General features: G+C 37.9%; 1 protein-coding gene across 16 annotated transcripts in view; it reads left to right on the forward strand.

The window, feature by feature from the left end:
* PHF20L1 (PHD finger protein 20 like 1) overlaps window positions 1-18,594 on the forward strand; it is a 66,933-nt gene extending 48,339 nt beyond the window's left edge. For 9 of the 16 annotated variants that reach the window (XM_075705220.1, XM_075705227.1, XM_075705225.1 and 6 more), the window contains 7 exons: window positions 2,514-2,678; window positions 3,042-3,223; window positions 5,145-5,244; window positions 7,352-7,547; window positions 7,957-8,326; window positions 11,747-11,909; window positions 13,055-18,594. In XM_075705220.1, the coding sequence (XP_075561335.1) occupies window positions 2,514-2,678; window positions 3,042-3,223; window positions 5,145-5,244; window positions 7,352-7,547; window positions 7,957-8,326; window positions 11,747-11,909; window positions 13,055-13,197 (1,319 nt within the window). In that variant the 3' untranslated portion in view covers window positions 13,198-18,594. Of the gene's footprint in view, window positions 1-2,513; window positions 2,679-3,041; window positions 3,224-5,144; window positions 5,245-6,440; window positions 6,528-7,351; window positions 7,548-7,956; window positions 8,327-11,746; window positions 11,910-13,054 lie in introns of all 16 variants that reach the window. The other 7 variants (XM_075705221.1, XM_075705228.1, XM_075705230.1 and 4 more) reach the window with 2 other exon arrangements.

The raw sequence follows: 18,594 nt of genomic DNA on the forward strand, positions 1-18,594 counted from the left end.
ATTTCTGCAAGACTTCAACTGTGCTGCAGCGTCCTCATCATGCCTCTGGGCAACAGGTTGAGGGCTCACAGTAGCACCCCCTCCCTCTAACCATTGCGTACCATCCCACAGGTTGTCACAGGCAAGCCTGATGTGTTCCCCCTCCCCCTTCACATGGATAGGGAGGAACTCTTTATCAAGGAGTGTAGTGATAGGACGAGGGGTAATGGTTTTAAACTGAAAGAGGGTAGATTTATATTAGATATTAGAATGAAGTTCTTTACTGTGAGGGTGGTGAGGCACTGGAACAGGCTGCCCAGAGAAGTTGTGGATGCCCCCTCCCTGGAAGTGTTCAAGGCCAGGATGGATGGGGCTTTGAGCCACCTGTTCTAGTGGAAGGTGTTCCTGCCCATGCCAGGATGGTTGGAACTAGATGATCTTTAAGGTCCCTTCCAACCCAAACCATTCTGTGATTTGTGATTCCATTACTTACCTGGGACAGTCTCTCTGGGCACTATAATTAAGGACAGGCTTGCAAATGTGTGCCTTGAGACTGTTGCAAAGAGTATATATTAAATATACGCTGGTATCAATATAAATGTCAATACTGCTGTATTACCAGTAGGCAGAAGTGTACGGTGCTGTCTGTGCTTGTGTGTGTGCACTAACAGCCTCACCCTGCTCCCCTCTCTGGCTGAGCAGGATGAGGATCCACTAATGAGAATATACATATATATATATATGTATGTACAGTGTGGATCCTTCCAGCAGCTGGGCTCAGACACTGTCTGCCCAGTAGCTGCCTCTGGATCCCAGTCTTCCCAGTTGCTGGCACCTGGGGATACGAGCCCCTGGGGCTGCAGCCCCACTGCAGTACAGACCATCTCTCATGTGCATGCTTGCGTACTCCCAGAGTTGGCCAGGACTCCCCAGGTCCCCAGAGACCCCCTGGCTCTCACCGTTAAAGAGGCACTCACACCCAGAGCTGGCCCTTGCAAACCCACTCACCCCTTGCTCCCAGGCCACTTCATCTGCTCACCAGCTGGTCCAGCTTGATCTCTGCTAACAATCTGACACTTGCACTGGCTCCAGGTGCTGCAACATGAACTCATGGGCCTCTGACCAGAGATCCCTTGCAAGCAGCTGGCACTTCAGTTGCTCATCCTGGTGCTGGCACCACAGATGTGTGGGCCCTTCAACCTGTGGTCTGACTCCATTTGTTGGCACTCAGACCCCTGTACACACACCTGCACACTGAACAGAGAGCCTCTCACCTGGGTAAGAGTTAGAAATAGAGTTTAATAAGAGTTACAGAATGGTTGAGGTTGGGAGGAACCTCTGGAGGTCCTCTGGTCCAACCCCAAGCAGGGCCACCTAGAGCTGGTTGCCCAGGACTACATGCAGACAGCTTTTCAGTATCACCAAGGAGGGAGACTCCATCACCTCTGCCAGCACTGATAAGACAAACTGTGCTGATCAGACGCAGCGCATGGCCAGACAAGTGTACTGACCAGCAAACCATTTATGCATGACTGGCCCTTATCCCCTTATTCCTCTATTTTCCCCACACTTGTTCCTCCCTGAATCACTTAGGTGCATCCATTTTTCCCACCTTTGGTTCATTCCCTAAATGTTCTATAATAAGTCTCGTGTAATGCCAAAATTATTTTCCCCTACATCCCACCCCTTGTCTGCAACCCCCCTTAGTCCAAAAGGTTATCTGGAGGGCTGCTCTTGGTAACATGTGATGGGATTCACAACTGGATAATAGGGGCAATGGCGCTGCTGGGATGGCCCTGGGAGGGGCCTGGGCAGGGTGTGTTTGTTGTTTGCCTGCCCATCATGTTCCTCGGGGCTGGTGGACTTGGCAGTGTTAGGTTTACAGTTGGACTTGATGATCTTAAAGGTCTTTTCCAACCTAAATGATTCTACGATTCTGTGATGCTCCTGGGCCCATCCCAGGAGCTATTGGCCCATCAACAGCTGATGGGTCCTGGGATGAGCCTGGGAGCATCCCAGTAGAGTCTTTGGGGGCTCCCTGTGTTCCTCTGCAGGTGCGCAGACAAGCTTTTTTCACTTAACCTGACAGGACAGTCTGCAGTTACTTCCAGGTAGCAATGTTGGTAGTGCCACAAACAGACTTAAGGCAAAAAGAGACAGCTACCAGCAGCATCTCTAAGGGTAGCAGATGGTACAGGATGAATTGTGGGGAAAAAAGACTGTATAATGTTCTAGGAAAAATTACTCCTCTGTACATTCAGATGTGGGGGGAAGGGAAGTTAAATGGGTGATGCTTGTCTTAGCTATTAAACTTCATTATATTTCTTACTGGAAATTTTTTTGATAAAATATGTTACAAAGAGCTTTCACCACTTTGTATCTACAGTTTCATCATCCTAATACCTCAGTGTTGATATTCTTTACTTTTGAACGTAATATTGCAGTGTACTTAAATGTTGGTTTGGTTTTTTTTTTTTGCATTTGTCACAAACTTTACTTTTGTAACGACAACTTACTGTCTTCTAACTTTTCAGATTATTCAGATTATGAAGATAGTTCTGTGGAATACTTGGACAGGTGCTCCTCTCCATTAACACGGTCCTCGGGGAGCTCTCTGACTTTGCGCAGCATGTTCTCGGAGAAGAATACGTCATACCAGTATCCAAGAGCTATCTTGTCTGTTGACCTTAGTGGAGAAAGTAGGTTGGCTGAACAGCAACTTCCAGTTTGTAGGTTTAATTATGTAAGAAAGAGAGTTTTAAAGGAAATAATGTAGTTTGTGTTGAGATTGTAGCTATAAATATGGTGACTGATTTATACTTCACCTTTTTAAATCAAAATGGTTACACTCCTCAAGCTCTTCTGCATTGTACTTGCTTTGGTTAAGTGTTACTACTCTGCTTCTGAGGAGTTCACGTTAAAGGCATTTTGCAGAATTCGTCAAGAAATCTAACATACCAGTAGTGTGTTTTAGAGTGATTTTTAGCTGCCAGAACCCCCTGTATTTCTGTAAAGTATTGCATCTCTGCACACACAATTTCACATGTATTTATTTTTACTAGACCTTTCAGATGTGGAGTTTTTGGATGATTCCTCTACAGAGAGTTTGTTACTTAGCGGTGATGAATACAATCAGGACTTTGATTCAACTAACTTTGAAGAGTCTCAGGATGAAGATGATGCTCTCAATGAAATTGTTAGATGCATTTGTGAACTGGATGAAGAAAATGGCTTTATGATTCAGGTAAAGAAATTTGGGGGTGGGATATGTTTTCCATGTGAATTTCTTGCTTGTGAAGGTGCCCTTTTGATGTGTTGGAGACCGAAGTTACGTAGAGAGCTGTAAATAGAAGTGAACAATAACAAAATATTTCTACATTTTGCACTTGGCATGAATTTGTTCGGTGTATGCAGAACTATTACTCTAGGATGGGGTTTCTGTAACAAATCGATCTGTAGAACAGGTTTGTAAGGAAAGGTAATGTTTTTCTTTATAGCCATTTGATTAATTTGGAATATTTCCCGTGCACAAATCATCGCTTCTGTCCACAGACCATCCTGATTATACCAGCCCTCCTGGTTTGGCCCCTGTCCTTTGTAGTACCAATTGTAGATACCACTCTGCTCACTGTAAATGTACCTCAGCTGTATTCAAGATCTCTGCTATACAGACGTTAATATCATCAGTAACTGTGATGTGTGTGTGATGTGCATGCTTCATCTTTAGAATAGCAGTTCTTAAACTAGTAATCACGAGCTGGTTTTAGAAACTGCTAAGAATTTAAATCTTACTCAGTATAGAAAAAAGGGAAGAAGACTATACAGTGTCTGCACAGCATTCAGGTGCTGATGGATTGCAACTACTGCTGCTTATTTATTTGTACTCCACTGAGGGGAGCATTTCCCATCTAGTAATGAATAATTTAATGTCTTTTTCTCAAGGAATTCATAATATAGCAATTAGATCAGATGCAACAGTGAGGAAGAACTCAGTTGTCAGTAACTTTAAAAAAGCCATGAACTTCCTGTGTTTTTTTCCCCACTCAAAAAACAGGTTTGTATTCAACTATTAATGTGGTACGGTTTCTGTTGAAAATACGGAGCCTTTTTAGTTGAGTTTTGAAGGAAGCAAGTATGACTGTCCTGTGTTAATGGACTTAAAGTCTTTTGGAAATGACAGAAAGACCTGAAAATGAAGGACACAAAGACTGTCCCTGGGAACACATTACTGAAATGCTGTGCTGTGTTGGAGGAACTAAGCAGGAGTTCAGCTATGGTAATAATGTGGAAAAATAGATGGGTGTAGAAATCTTTGGAGAGAGGAGGGGAAATTGTAGCTATAGTGGTATGACAAGAGGAAAGGTGACTTAAGTGTTTTGAATAGGCTGATGCTCAAAAGCATGTCAAAGCAAAGAGGAGAGACTTGGCGCTAGTAAAACAGTAGATATTTAGAGCACAGGAAAACGCCGAGTTGAGAAGGGGAAATGTATTTTTAAGTGGTAGTTTCCTGCCCATTTCTAAAGTCCAATGACAGCCTGACTTTTCCTCTTCATGCCTTGTCTCACTGAGAGCAACCAGTTTGCTGTTTCTAGGCCCTCATGTCTTACCACTTCTATTTTGCTCTCCTAGTCTCTTGTTTCTCCTCTTTCATTTTCTCTTCATTTTCTTTTTCTTTTAGATTTTCCATTGGTGCGATATTAAAAACACATCTTTCTAGCGCACTGGAGAGATGCTTTGTAAATATAAATAATTAAACTGAAGAGTTTTCTACTTTTCACTGTTATGCTGTAATGTATTACATTATCTTTCTACTTTACTGTAATATTATACTCCTGTCTTATGTTTCACTACTAAGTATTTAGGTGCTAAAATATTGAATGTTGTAATAAAATATTGTTAAATATTACATCTCCAATTTCTTTTTTTTTTTTTCCCCCCCAGTCTGGAATTTGTGGTTGAGGTAACTTTCAAAACTAGAGCTATTTTTTAGGTTGATGTCTTTGCCTACCCAAACACAAATTGTCCAACTAAAATAATCTTACTCTAACCAGCTATTTAAGTTAAACTGCTGTTCTCTGCATTTTGATGATACAAGAAATAGCTTCTGATTTTTAAATCTACTTATCTCAGTTTTAGTTTTTGCTTTTGTTTTTTTCTGGTGTCAGTGTGAAGAGTGCTTGTGTTGGCAGCACAGTGTATGCATGGGACTGTTAGAAGACAGCATTCCAGAGCAGTACATCTGTTATATCTGCAGAGATCCACCAGGTACGGGTAAACCACCTTTATCTGCAGCTGTCTGCTTGGGATTTTTAAGCAGAGGTGTTATGCATTGCTTAAATCGTTAAAGCTTATGTCTGTTTTGTGTTACCTGTTATACTTCTTTGGGGCAAGTGATTCTAAGTTTGGCTCTGAGCAGAACCTTACTTTCCTGTTAGTAACATCTTGTTCAGCTATGCTAAATCTTACTCGTGATCTTAATTACAATTGCTTTAGTTGTTGAAACATAATTCTTCCAAAATCTTAGCGCTTTTTCATGTCGTCGTAGCCTGAAAAGTCTTTCTAAACAAATCATTCTTGTTCAGTGATCTGTTTTGCCTATACTTGGAATCACATCTGTGCATTTAAATATTTTTTTAGAGAAAAAGCACTCATTACGACAGTACACTCAAATATGCTGTGGATGTCATTTCGTATTAATTGCACTTTTATAATGTTTGTGTTTGTCCAGAATTGTGTAAATAAAGGTGTGGAACTGAATATGTAAAATATGAAAAAAATATAGTATTTTCTGGTAAACAATAGTGCACAAACAGCACATCTTGAACTTAAGATTGTTAGGATAAGTTTGAAGTAGTAAGAATTAGGAAAAGTCTATTTACTTTTAAACTGACTACATTTGATTAGGAAGATGTTGATTTAAAAATGATTCGTGTCCATAAACCCATTTTTCTTAGCAGTTATTTGGTGAAAAAATAAATGATTTGGAAGAAAGTTTTTAGTATTTTTCCTGACAATTGATACAAATGCACATACATGTCTTCTGGTGAAATATCCAACAGTCCAGCTGTTTCAAAAGGGCAATGAGACTACACCCCCAAATAAACTTTCATTCTGAATTTAAGAAATGAAATCTGAAAACTGTTTGCAGAAGTATAAAATAGCACAGTTTTTAGTAGTTATTTTTGAGAAGAAAATTTAGGAAAATAGAGCTGGAAAGATGTGACTTTTTCCATTTGCCCCAATCTGAGCTTGAATTCATGGTATAGAGTCCTGTTTGATAGTTCTGTGTGGTGTATTCTTTGCACAGTCAAGCTTTTTCTTACTAAAACCAACTAATTTGTCTTGTGTTCTTTCCCTGCACTGTACTAGGTACTTCGTTATCCCCTGCTATGCAGAGATTGTGTCCCTAATTTTTATCTTCTCTCCCTTCCTAACCATTACTTCTTTTCTTTCTATGTCAGGAGAAAAAGGTCATTCACAATGTCAGTATTTTAAAGTGTATTGGGATAATGGGCAGAAAGGAGATAGACAGGGTATTCTCCTGAAAGGTATGAAGGGCTTCCATCAACCCGTTCTTTGTTCTGTATATGATGATAGTCTGATATGAAATTGAGTGTAAGATATTGCGGTCTTAGTCAGTCTGTTTGTCTGGGTTCCTCATTGTAAACAATAATATTGGAATAATTAGCATTATACATTTCTAGTTTTGGGTTTTTTGTGGTTTTTTCTTTTATTTTTTTTACAATAGTTATTAAGTTACTATAGAAGCATTAGCTAAATATTCATTCATGCCTGTTGGGTTAAGATTGTAGACATTGCCATAGCATGGGAGACCTAAGGCCCACTTATATCAATATCCTGTCTAGTAGTGCCTGGTAAAAGGCACCTCAAAGGAGAGTGCAAGAACTCTGCTGTCAGATAACTTTGAAATTTCTGCTTTTATTGAAGCCTTCTCCTGGCTTCTGATAAATAGATACTGACTTCAGTATTGAAGCAAAATATTTGTCTTTTAGAAACAAACTAGGTGTTTTGGATATGTCCATATAAAATCCGGTCTAACATTTCTCTTGCTAACTTAGGTTTTCTTTTTCTTAAAAGTAAGCTGCAGTAGTTAGATAAATAAAATGCCAATTTAAACATTTAGAGAGGTCTTGAGTTTTCAGGTTTATTTGTGTTTTCATAAGTGTTAAGAGTTTCCTCTTAATCCATGAAAACTAAGTTTTAATATATTAATGGTAAGACCTTGAATCATTCTTTCATGGATGTTAGGAGACACTTAGGAGAGTACAGCATATAATTATAGCACTCTAGTTTTAAATACAATTCTGCTGTAGCTTTAGATGGCCCTCAATTTATTTATTGCTTACCCCAGGTCAGAGGTGGAGTGCCAAATATCTTTATGATAAAGACTGGCTAAACAATGGACACATGTGTGGATTATCTTTTTTGAAAGAAAACTACTCTCATCTTAATGCCAAAAAGATTGTGTCAACACATCACCTACTGGCAGATGTATATGGTGTAACTGAAATATTGCATGGACTGCAGTTGAAGATTGGGATATTAAAGTAAGTATCAGTCCAGGGTTTATTCTCCATCTTTATATATTTAGGTAGCAGAGACTACCATTATTCCATATGCGTTATTCTCTCGCATGAAAGTTGTGTCTTGTGTAATAGTTTAAATAATTCAAGTGCAAGATGTAGAGTACCCTCACTTACAGTGGGAGTTAGGTGTTCAGCACCTGAGCAGATCTGGTATATGGGGATTATTGGTGATTTTTTTTTTTTTTAAGTCAATTTTGTGTTAAAAGGACATTCTGGATTTAACCTAAATTCGTAAGTGACCTAGGAATACTTACATGTTTGATAATGGTGCTTATCAATAGCTGTGATCTAGCAGAAGTGGATGCTTAATAGTTCAGTGCTTTAAGTGGTATTTTCTATAACTTGCTTTTTTTCCTCCCCTTCGTTGCAGAAATAAGCATCACCCAGACCTTCATCTCTGGGCTTATTCAGGGATGCGAAAAGAGCAAGAACAAATAACTGTTGGGGTAGAGAAAAAATTAGTGACTTTGCCAGATGCTGTTAATCCAACTGAAAGGACGTGTCACAATCAAAACCATAAAGAGCCACCCAGTATACCCCAGAAGATGGAAGAAACGTACATCACAAGTGAGCATAGTTACCAAAAACCACAGAGTTTTGGTCAAGACTGCAAAGCGGTCACTGACCCTATGAGCTCAGATGATGAAGATACAAGTAGTTTTGAGGAAGATCAGGAATTTCACATGGAGAATAAAAACTGTTTACAATATTCTTTTAAAGATGACGTCATGAGTGAGCAGGTAAGTATCATTCTTCATCTGGGGAGTTTCTTAGTTGGAAAAATATGTTCAATCTGATAAAACTCAAGTGCATACAAGTATTTAGAAGTGTTCATTGTTAAAAGTTGACATTCTATCAAATAAGTCAGCAGAAATTACTAGAAGCAAAGTTGAATTGCTGAAATAGTTTCAGGTGAAGTATACCCATTTCAGCTGGTGAATGAAATGCAAAGTATGGTTAAAGTATTGCCTATGCTAAAACTGTTTATGCTCAATCCAGTGTTTCAGGGAGGGGCGGGAATCCTATGCTTAAAACACAGGGTCTAGAAGCAGAACTTACATGTTTTTTGCAACGTGAGAAAAATAGGACAAGCTTCCTTTTTTCTCTGAATTCTGTTTCCTACATGTGGGGTTTTTTTTGTTGTTGTTTATTATTGTACCGTATTCTTCTTTTAATAGCAACACTACCTAGAAATCTGTCCACAAGCAATGATTTACTGACCAACTGATTTCACCTCACATGCAACTTCTTTTGAGTCTTTTATATTGCATATTTCTTCTAATTAAAAGTTTCACAGGTTTTTAGTCAGGATTATATTTGGCTATTTAAACATCTCTTTCTCATTATTGCATTAATGTTTTTGAATCCATTACTTGTGGAAAAAGTCTGAAACTTGTTAGTCTGGTTTTAGTGAAGAGTTCTCTTTGAGCAAAAAACAAAGTGAAACAAACCTTTCTGTTTTCTACAATACCAACTGTGTGAGTATAAGTCACCCAACTCATCCCCCTTTTGAAGTACAGTTTCTGGCGTGGAACAAATGAGTAAGACACATCTTTTTTTCTTTGAATTTTAGTTTTAAATGTGGCATGTAAGCTATGTAGTCCGAATGGGAAGTTTTGCCTTGTTCTAGTTAGAAATAACCATTTGTATGCTAAATCACATGATTATATTCAGTTTGTTTAGTAAGAAGACATGCAACAGTGTGAAATACACTTTCCTTCCAACAGTAGCTTAAACTGTCACTGTAAATAGTATAAATACATTTAGAATTAAAAGAATATATATGTGAGCAGTGAAACAAAATTAATGTTTCCTTCAGAAACTAAAGCATGTATCTAAAAAGCTGGGTGCTCTCTGTTTTATACCAGGAAGAGATCTGTTTGGGGCAGTGTCAGAGTACTCTTTCCTTTGGGACACCTTAGTTCACCTTGTTGTGAGTAGTCAGCCTTGACATCTGAAATAAGTCTTTCTGTCTAGACTTAATACACATTAAAAAGCTCTCCTTGGTTTCTCCATGAACCTGTTTTCTCCTTAAAGCCATGATGGCTAACATTGAAGTGCCATTTTTACATGAACTGACTTCTCTATAATGTGCCTTCTTCACTTCTCCTTGTCAAAGTTTTGGTTGGGGTTTTGAATTCTCCCTTCTAGCATCCTGTAGAGCCTTGAATGTTCTGGTTTTCCATACTGTTTTGTCTTATCCTAATCTACAGTTCTGTTACATATCTCCTTTTGGCTGATAAACAGTGTTCAGGCTGACTATTATCAAGTCCCTTTTTGGACTATGCATCATCTTTAAAATTGTATTTAGTTTCCTTTTTCTTGTTTCTGAAAGCAGAAGCCTTCCTCACCTGAACCTTCTGTTTATTTCTTCTTCACAAGCTGGATGCTGTACTCTGCTTCTTTTACTATCCCTGCCACCGGTCCCTGATTGCCTACATTGATCTCTTAGCTTAGAGGAGGACCTGTTTGATCTTGTGGGTTTTTTTTTTCAAGCAGCATTTACTAGCCATTTGAATAAATACAGAGGTCATTAAAAGAAAAAAACAAAAATCTTTTGTGATGTTGTTTAGATGTTAAGTTATTTAGCTTTAGATTTTCTCTAACTTACTTCAGTGGGCTTCTAAAATATTCACCTAACCGATGTTCTTGGTTTTAAAACTATGGACTGGGGTCCTCATGCAGCAAGGGAAGAATGGTGCTGTTCTCTCATGGTTTTAGAGAAGGTCTGAAAATTGTAAGAGATAGGGCATTTCTTACTTACGTTGGAAATACCCTTTATAAGATTAATAACAGTTTGAATAGTGAAAACACAGTGGAGGCAAACCTGATGTCTTGAGAGAAGAAAGATTTTGTCTGAAAGGTTTGAGAGTTTAGAGGCTTTTATGACTTTTAAAATCTGTATTTGCTAAATAACTCCTTTAATGATTATTGTGAGTATTAACAATACTTGTCCTCCAGGACTTGCTCATAAAGCTGCCAGCAGGTTGGTTCAAGTTTGATTTTTTTTTTCTTTAATTGATTTTAAGTCTTAAAAAGAAAGGGTTTTTTTGCTTAAGAAGTAACTTAAAATCTATCAGTCCTTATTTCTTCCTCTGTCTTCTCACTTTTCCCATTCTTGACTGGAGGAAGAAATACTTTAAGAAAAAAATGGTGTTAAGTCTGTTATTGTGGAAAAAAATCAGCTGAGCACTTAATCAGAGAAATGTATTAATACGATAAAATTCACTCCTTGCTCTGGCGTTTGCCATGAACTGACACTCTGTGAGCACACGTATCCAGCATTCTAGTCCCTGAAATAGAATCATCAATAGTGAAAGAACTTCATCAGATATGAAGTCATAGTGGATATAAAATGGAAACTGTGAATCCTGCCAATTAATGGAGGTGCTGAACATTTAACTCATTAAATCCAGTATACTACTTTTGATCATGTCCATTAGCTGAAACATCAAATACAGAAAGATGAGGAGCTCGCATATTATCTCTGACTTACTAATTATTTCAGAGGAGTCAGTATTCCTCAGATACTATATTTGTATAACTATACATGTTATTGCCCTTGTAACTATCCCCAAACATGTTTAATTCTGTCCCAGGCTTGTGTTTGCAAGTTACATGGGATCATAGCAATGGTAGGAAGAGAAGTCTTTTGTCTTAATCAACGAATAGAATGGCCAGTTTATTTGTGCAAAATAGTGACTTTTGACATCTTGGATATTACTACATTTTAGGGAGATTCCTTCGTTCTCTGGCTAAAGTTGAAACAAACCTTAGGGTTTTGGACATTTTTGGTGATGGTAGAGCGATGCAGTTCAGCACTTCATAATTTAAGTCATGACATACAAAAAAGGGCATAGACGTGCAGTCTGTCCTACTGCATTAAAGAAAGTGCTTGAGATGGTAAACTTTACGTCTTGCCTCACTCCCCCAGTGCTATACATGCTCATTCCGATGGAATTTACATTTTGTTTGGTTTAGTCTGTTGATGTGTCACGGTACATGGCTTTTTGAGTATGCTTTTTGTCAAGCAGACAGAAATACAATTCTGAAACAGCATAGTTTTATCAAGCATTGAAATCAACACCAGAAATTAAAAAAACAAAACAAAAAACCCTCTTAAATGGCAATTTTTTTTTCTTTCTGTTGCTCCTATGAAGAAGAATTCTGCTGAAGGAAACACTGTGTTTGTTTGTAATGAAAGAAAAGGCTCAGAAGAAGTGGATGCACATCTTCAATGGCAGCTAAATCTCCTTACCCATATAGAGAATGTACAGAATGAAGTCACCAGCAGAATGGACCTGATTGAAAAAGAAGTTGATGGTAACTGCATTGCCAGATACTTGTTAATACACCTGTAACAGCATCTTTCATAGCCACTGTGTTGAAGGTGATCTGAGGCACTGGGGATGGATTTTTAAGACTTGTATTCAAGTTTGGGTACCCAAAATTATAACCAGAGCTTTTACCCTTGATCCCTCCACCCCCTTGCACAAGTTTTGAATGCCCAATAAAATAGCTTAAGCAGCTTTCACACACTGAAAATTTAGCTCAAGTTTGTTATATTAGGCAGATTTCAGAAAGCTCAGATAACTTCTCTAGTCTTTGTCCAGATACAGATCATGAAGTTGATGGATTTTTCCGTGCCTGGAGTGTTTTTGGCCTGATAGTTCTAGTATTTGACAATATTTAGGAAAAAAAGATGCATTCATTCTGCCTTCAACTTGGGTTTGCTATATATTAGTAAATAACTTATTTCAGGAAGACAAATCAGGCTTCATGAGAAAACTTGAATGAGATTATAGTGTAGGAGTAAATATTACAGCACATAAATTTACTTGCCAGTCATAGAAATTAAGAATGAAGGGAGCTTGTAGTCTAGTCATACGAGTCCTTATTATCTTTTGACAAATAAAGTTGTCTTATTTCTATTTGCAGTTTTACTTTCAATATTCCTGCTTGTACTAGGCAGTATTTCTAGGCTAACAGGGTTGACCTTTCCCTTCTCTGTCTCTGCAAGCATAGAAATTCCTTGAAAACGTTTGTTGAAGATTGGAAAACCATTCTGTAACCTGGACCTTGTAAACAGGAACCTATTAAAGTGACAGAAGCAAGCCTTGCATTTAAGGATTGCATTTTCTGTTGCAGAACTGTCATATCTAGAAGATCATGAACTGAGGTTTCTTTTATGTGTGTAGATGGTAAATTATTAGCCAAGAGTATAATTTGCTCCCAGGTACCTTTTTATAGTAACAATCAAATCAGAAGATCTGTTTGGATTGCTTGAGTGAAACACGGAGTTAGTTGGTGTTTCCCTAATACAAGTTTCTTCTGTTAAGTAAAAATCACAGCCTCAGTATATTTTCCCTTCTTATAGAAGACAGAGAGTGAGAAAGAAAAGTTTAATTTTTATGAAAACTGTTTCTTGAAGACTTACTCTAATCAACTTCTTCCTTTTCCTTCTGTAGTTTTAGAAAGCTGGCTTGATTTCACTGGAGAACTGGAACCACCAGATCCTCTGGCACGGTTGCCTCAGCTCAAGCGACGTATCAAACAGCTCTTAATTGACATGGGGAAAGTACAACAAATAGCAACGCTTTGCTCTGTATGACAAAAGGAAGAATAAAGAAATAAAAATAGGTTCTTCACAATGAATTTTCTTACTAGCCACAAGACTGACAGGAAGACAGCAAAAAGCTGAGCATATATCTGGTTCTTTGATTATATTAATAGCCTGAAGCTTTAGAGAGAGGAGAGGAAACTTAGAGTAAGGAATCTGTTATATTGAAAACCTGAATATTCAATGTCCAAGCTTCAAAATGTAATATATTACATCCTGAAAAATGTTGATATGATTTTAACATGATAAACAAGAAAATCCCCACATACAAGAAAGTTGAACAGACAAAAGCTCTGCGAAGAACAATGCTACTATTCTGAAACCTTTGGCAAAAAAATCTAAACTAGCAGAATTCAGCTGACTAGAAAGTCTTGGGAACTGCTTTTTTAATGAATTCCTCTTATCTTGCTAGTGAAAGATAGACACAGATCTGTATCCTCTCTACAAGGAAAGTTTTTAGATTATTTCCTTCTCTCATGAATGTTCAGGAAAATGAACATACTAGCTTTGATTTTTTTGAAAGAAATTACTTATCATGGTCTCCTTTCTAAAGTATTTTTTTAAATAGAAATCCTTATTACAGCGCCCTTAGGCTCCTTTAAAATGTAAGTGACAAATAGTGGTCAGATGTGCCAAATAATATTAAAACCACTGGGATGAGAGTTTGATTATGACTTACATGAAGGTTTTTTCCGAAGTCCTACTCAGTGCCAGCAATCCATCCAAAATTGTATCTAGTTTATATTTTTTTATGTTCTATTGCAGTATTCAGGATTCAAGGTACAATTTTTGTCCTGGGTAGCTCTGTTCTGGTGTTGGCCCTCTGAAACTTTACCATCCTCAGCTGGGATGAGGAATGACAAGAGCAGCAAAACTGTCTGTGGCTGTGAATATACTGAACCACTAGAATAAATATCACAAGATACGTTATCCAAGATGTTTTTATAAAAGTCTTTCAGCTTCAGTGAATGAAACATCATGAAACCAAAGGCAACCTACTTGCTCTGTTAGCTCTTGCTGGATTTTGAGCCCAGGACTTTCCCTGTGCTTATAAGTTGCCACTGTACCCAGTGCTACATACATATTTGTATGTGTATGTATATGTGTATAGATACACATGTACATATATACATACTATATACATTTATATCTACACATGTCTAGTTTTATTACAATAGACTATAAGAACTGGTGGTTAACATGAAATGTTACCTTTTAACAAGCAGTTTCTAAAATTGAAAATAATGTATGTACAGGTTTTGAAATTTGTAAAATATGACTGTTAAAAGGAGGCTATTTAACTGATGACATTAAGATACTTGAACATTTTATGCCTCATGTCTGTTTATCAGTTCTAGTTATCTGTATAAATGCATTTTAGAACCGATAGACAGTAAACTTGAATTTACCTTTTGATAAGAGTACAAGCCACTGTACATTCAAAAATTATTTAAATTTGCAAACACACTGTTCTATATGTAAGGTACTGTATGTAAAACTGTTTATTAAAAATATTCTGCATACTATACATTTTCCACTTTTCTTCCTCATCTACATACAAATGTAAAAAAGACGTGATTGTTACAATGTACAGACCATCAAAAATCAAAAAAAAATCTTTGAATGCCTTTTGAGGATGCATAAAATTGAAAAATGTGCCAAAGATGGATTATCTGGGAAAGACTTTGCAACCTGTGCATTGAACTTTCATGATGAAACCATTATTGAGAAAGAAAGCAGCATGGCTGGTTTGTTGCTAAAATGAACCTGCCCTGACATTTCCCGTCTGTCTATCATGTCTGAAGTGAGTTATCGCTCTTGATGTCCAAAGCAAAATGTAAACCCCTGTTAGAGTGGTTGCTATTTAAAAAGTCTTGCCACATCAAGCTTATAGGAGACATTACAGAGCTGCATGGTAACATGGAAGTTAATTATGGAATCATGATTGGCAACTTCGTAATGCAGAAAGAACACAAGAGCTGAGGAGTTGTTGACATTTTTATAGCAACTGTTAATAAATAAAATACTGTGTTATATAGCTGGATGCTTAAATAACTGCTTCAAACAATATGAATAGTTGAGTGACCTACTTGCTTTTGGATATGTGAGACTTTTTTATATATTATTCACTTGCTGCATATCCTTGAATGTGGTACTGTGTGTACTGTATAAGAGAAGTGTAAATCCAGATGAATTACTTTGAAACAAAGTGGAGTGTATTTACATAATTTATACAGCATACACTGTAGCAGTATTATGCAATGTGTGTGCATGCGTGTGATGTAATATAATTGTAAATGTTACTGAAGGTGGAGGTGGACCGAGAGATTCCAGGTGGGAGGATGGAAGTTTCCTTCTTAGTGCAGAGATAGAGGAATAGTACTCTGAAAAGGAAATTGTAAGGTCGCAGTTAAAGTTGCCCTCACAGCTTTAACTTGTCTTCTGTTTGTATATGTAATGGTCTGTAAATTTACATGAGTATGTAATTTTATCCCTCAGGATCCTGGCTTACTCAGGATGGAATGTGCTTACAAAAACAAATAATCTGTTCAGTATTTTTTTCATCTTCATTTCTTGTGTAGTCACATATTCTAAAAATTCCTGCAAGCATTCATATCTTCTAAGAAATACAATGTCAGTGTCCTTATGGACAGTGCTATGATACATTGTATATTGCTTGAATGCTTCAGAAACTTGTCTGAGTTTGCTTTCTCAAATTGTGATGTTAGTTTGTAATGTGAATATTATTTTTGGCCCCAGTTTCTCAAGTATTCAAAGGTTTGGGATGCTTTTGAGGTTTTTTCTTTAAACACTTACAAGTCAAGTGCCATAAAAATGCTAAGTGTTTTGCACAGAGTGTAACCTACAGTTGATTGCTTTGCTCGTGTGCCAGTTAAACCCGATGTGATCTGGCTCATACCAGTATTTCTTCTAGTTGGCCTTATCAAGAGAATCTTTTTCCTGTAGGCATCATTTTCCATCTGTCTTCCTGCTTCCTCTGTAAATAAGCTAGGGATCTACACACAGTCTATTTGCAACATCATTTATCAGGGTGTGAATTGCAATTGCTTGTGCTGTATGATGGAGGTGGCAGACCCTCTCTGAGGAAGAAATAGTATATGGTGATGTAAGGACTGGTTTTGATACATGTGCACAGAAAGGTAAAATTGAAAAGTTTGCAGCCTTCTTTTAATATAGGTTCTTAATAGTAATAAAAGGGAAATGCCATTGTACAGAAGCCTTTTGTGATTTCACAGGGCTAAATGGCAAACTTGTGGAACCTTTGAATGCCCAGCTTTTTGTCTGAGGGTTGGTTTTTTTTTTTTTTCATGGAGGTATTGGGGTCATTAATTTCAAAACCTCCTTCCTGTGGCCATACCATAGGCATCTACATCAGGAATTCTGCATTTTCAGTTGCAGTGATGGCAACAGGACACCAGTATTGCAGTCATAAATGAAACGTAGTCTTGGTGACATGATCAGATATGAATGGGGCTGCCTATGTTTCAGTTACACAATGGAAGTACTTCAAGTCATATAGCAGGGAACAGGTTGGAAGATGCTTCCTGCTAACCCTTTTCTTGAGTAGCTGTAGGTTGAGTAGAGCCCATAGTTTGGATATTCTGGCCTTAGATGCATAGATTTTTGTTCAGCTATGGAATAATTTACAGTGGTAGAAACCTGTCGTCCTCTTTAAAATAGTCGAAGAAGATGGGTTACGATTTTCTGATTTTGAATATTTGCTGGGTGGCAAAGAACTGAAACTGTTCTTCCATGGGTGCAGTCTTCTTGTGTGGCTGACATCCACCTGTCTCTCTTAATTTTGTCTCTAAGCTTCTACATGTGTTCCTCATCTGTTTGTTCTGCAGGTTGGATCTGTTTCTCCTTTTGTTCTTCAGCTTTCTGCACTCTTCTTCTGTGATGCCTGGAGGGTTTCACTCCTCTGTTCTTGTGCCCCAGTTCTTTCTGGCTGCTGTGGGAAGCAATCGTAGGAAAAGGTCTCCTCTGCTCTTCTGTCCTCAGCCTCCGGCATATCCTATGAGCTGTGTATGGTTGGAGCGTGTGTACCATGATCAAAAACTTCAGATGTTTTTGCTGCCGTCCTTTAGTAAGCTCATTCTGATCTTGTGCAAGTGCTGATCTCCCTCTACTCCCATCTGGCTTCTAACTTAACTAGACTTGAATGAATATTACAGCAAAGCCCCACTGGCGCTGTTGGGCTCCATCACTCTGTACCAAACTGAAGGCTGGGATGTAAAGGAGTCGCTCGAACATCACAGTAAAATTATAAAAGTATTTTGAGGTTTGCAAACCAGAATATTAGTCCTTTGTATTTGAAGGGAAACTGCAACTTTTTCTTCACTGAAACTTTAAAAGTCACAAAACAGATCCTGAACTGAACTGGAGCTTGATGTAAAAATCAAAAACAAAAGTAGGGGGTGGAGAGCACTCTGCAAACAGGGGCTTCATAACCAGAACTGTGCAACCAGGCCATCTTGGCTAGCTTGCCCTGTTAGCAGTGATATGGAGGCGCTGATGCGTAAAGGGGGTGTGTGCAATGATGCCATTCATTTGCAAACAGGACCCATCTTTGCCATGTCGGTTTAGAACACTGGAATCGTAGGTTTTCTCTCTACTGCTTAGAAATGTTACAGTACATGCACCCTAATTTTGGAGTGCTTGTTAAGGTCAGAGGCTTAATCACTTTCAAAATGCCCATTGCTATTCTCGCATTTTATTAGCGGACACTTTTTCTGTTGTACTGAGTCCATATGGCTTTAGGTGATGATCTTACAGAGGACGTTTGAAATACTTCAGTAAGAGTTTTTATTATACTATGTTATGTCCTGGGTGTGGGGATCTGTCTTTAGCAATAAATATTATACACTATGTGTATATCTGTTTATATATGGAAAACAAGTATGGAGCATGTAACGATGGTGAAAATACGCTGCACAGAGAGCAGATTGTGCATTTGACAGCCATTCTGCACCAGCCTGAACAATTTAAATAAAAAATTGGAGACTGCATGGAGAAAAAAAACTAACATGAAGAATCATTTGGGAGTGAATTTCCCTACCGTACACACTGGGCCTGTGTGTAAGCAGTAGATGAGCCAGCCTTGTTCTGTGGATTGAATATCTAAAGCTAGTTCAATTGCTGTTTACTTCAAACAGCAGCCTCCCTTTCTTTAAAACTGGCTAGAGCCACCTCTGTTCAGCTGTAGCCATGTGCATCAGTGTATTGTCACTACACACTCAGAGAGGCAGCAGTGCACTGTTATTAAATCTTCTATGAGAGAAGCATAATACTTTCTTCTGTGATTTGTTTTTTTTATAATGGCAATAATGTTGACTGCATTCTAATACTCACAATAAAGGTCTGTTG

Source organism: Pelecanus crispus, chromosome 2 (genome assembly GCF_030463565.1).
Source record: "Pelecanus crispus isolate bPelCri1 chromosome 2, bPelCri1.pri, whole genome shotgun sequence".
In the NCBI taxonomy this organism is placed as follows: domain Eukaryota; kingdom Metazoa; phylum Chordata; class Aves; order Pelecaniformes; family Pelecanidae; genus Pelecanus; species Pelecanus crispus.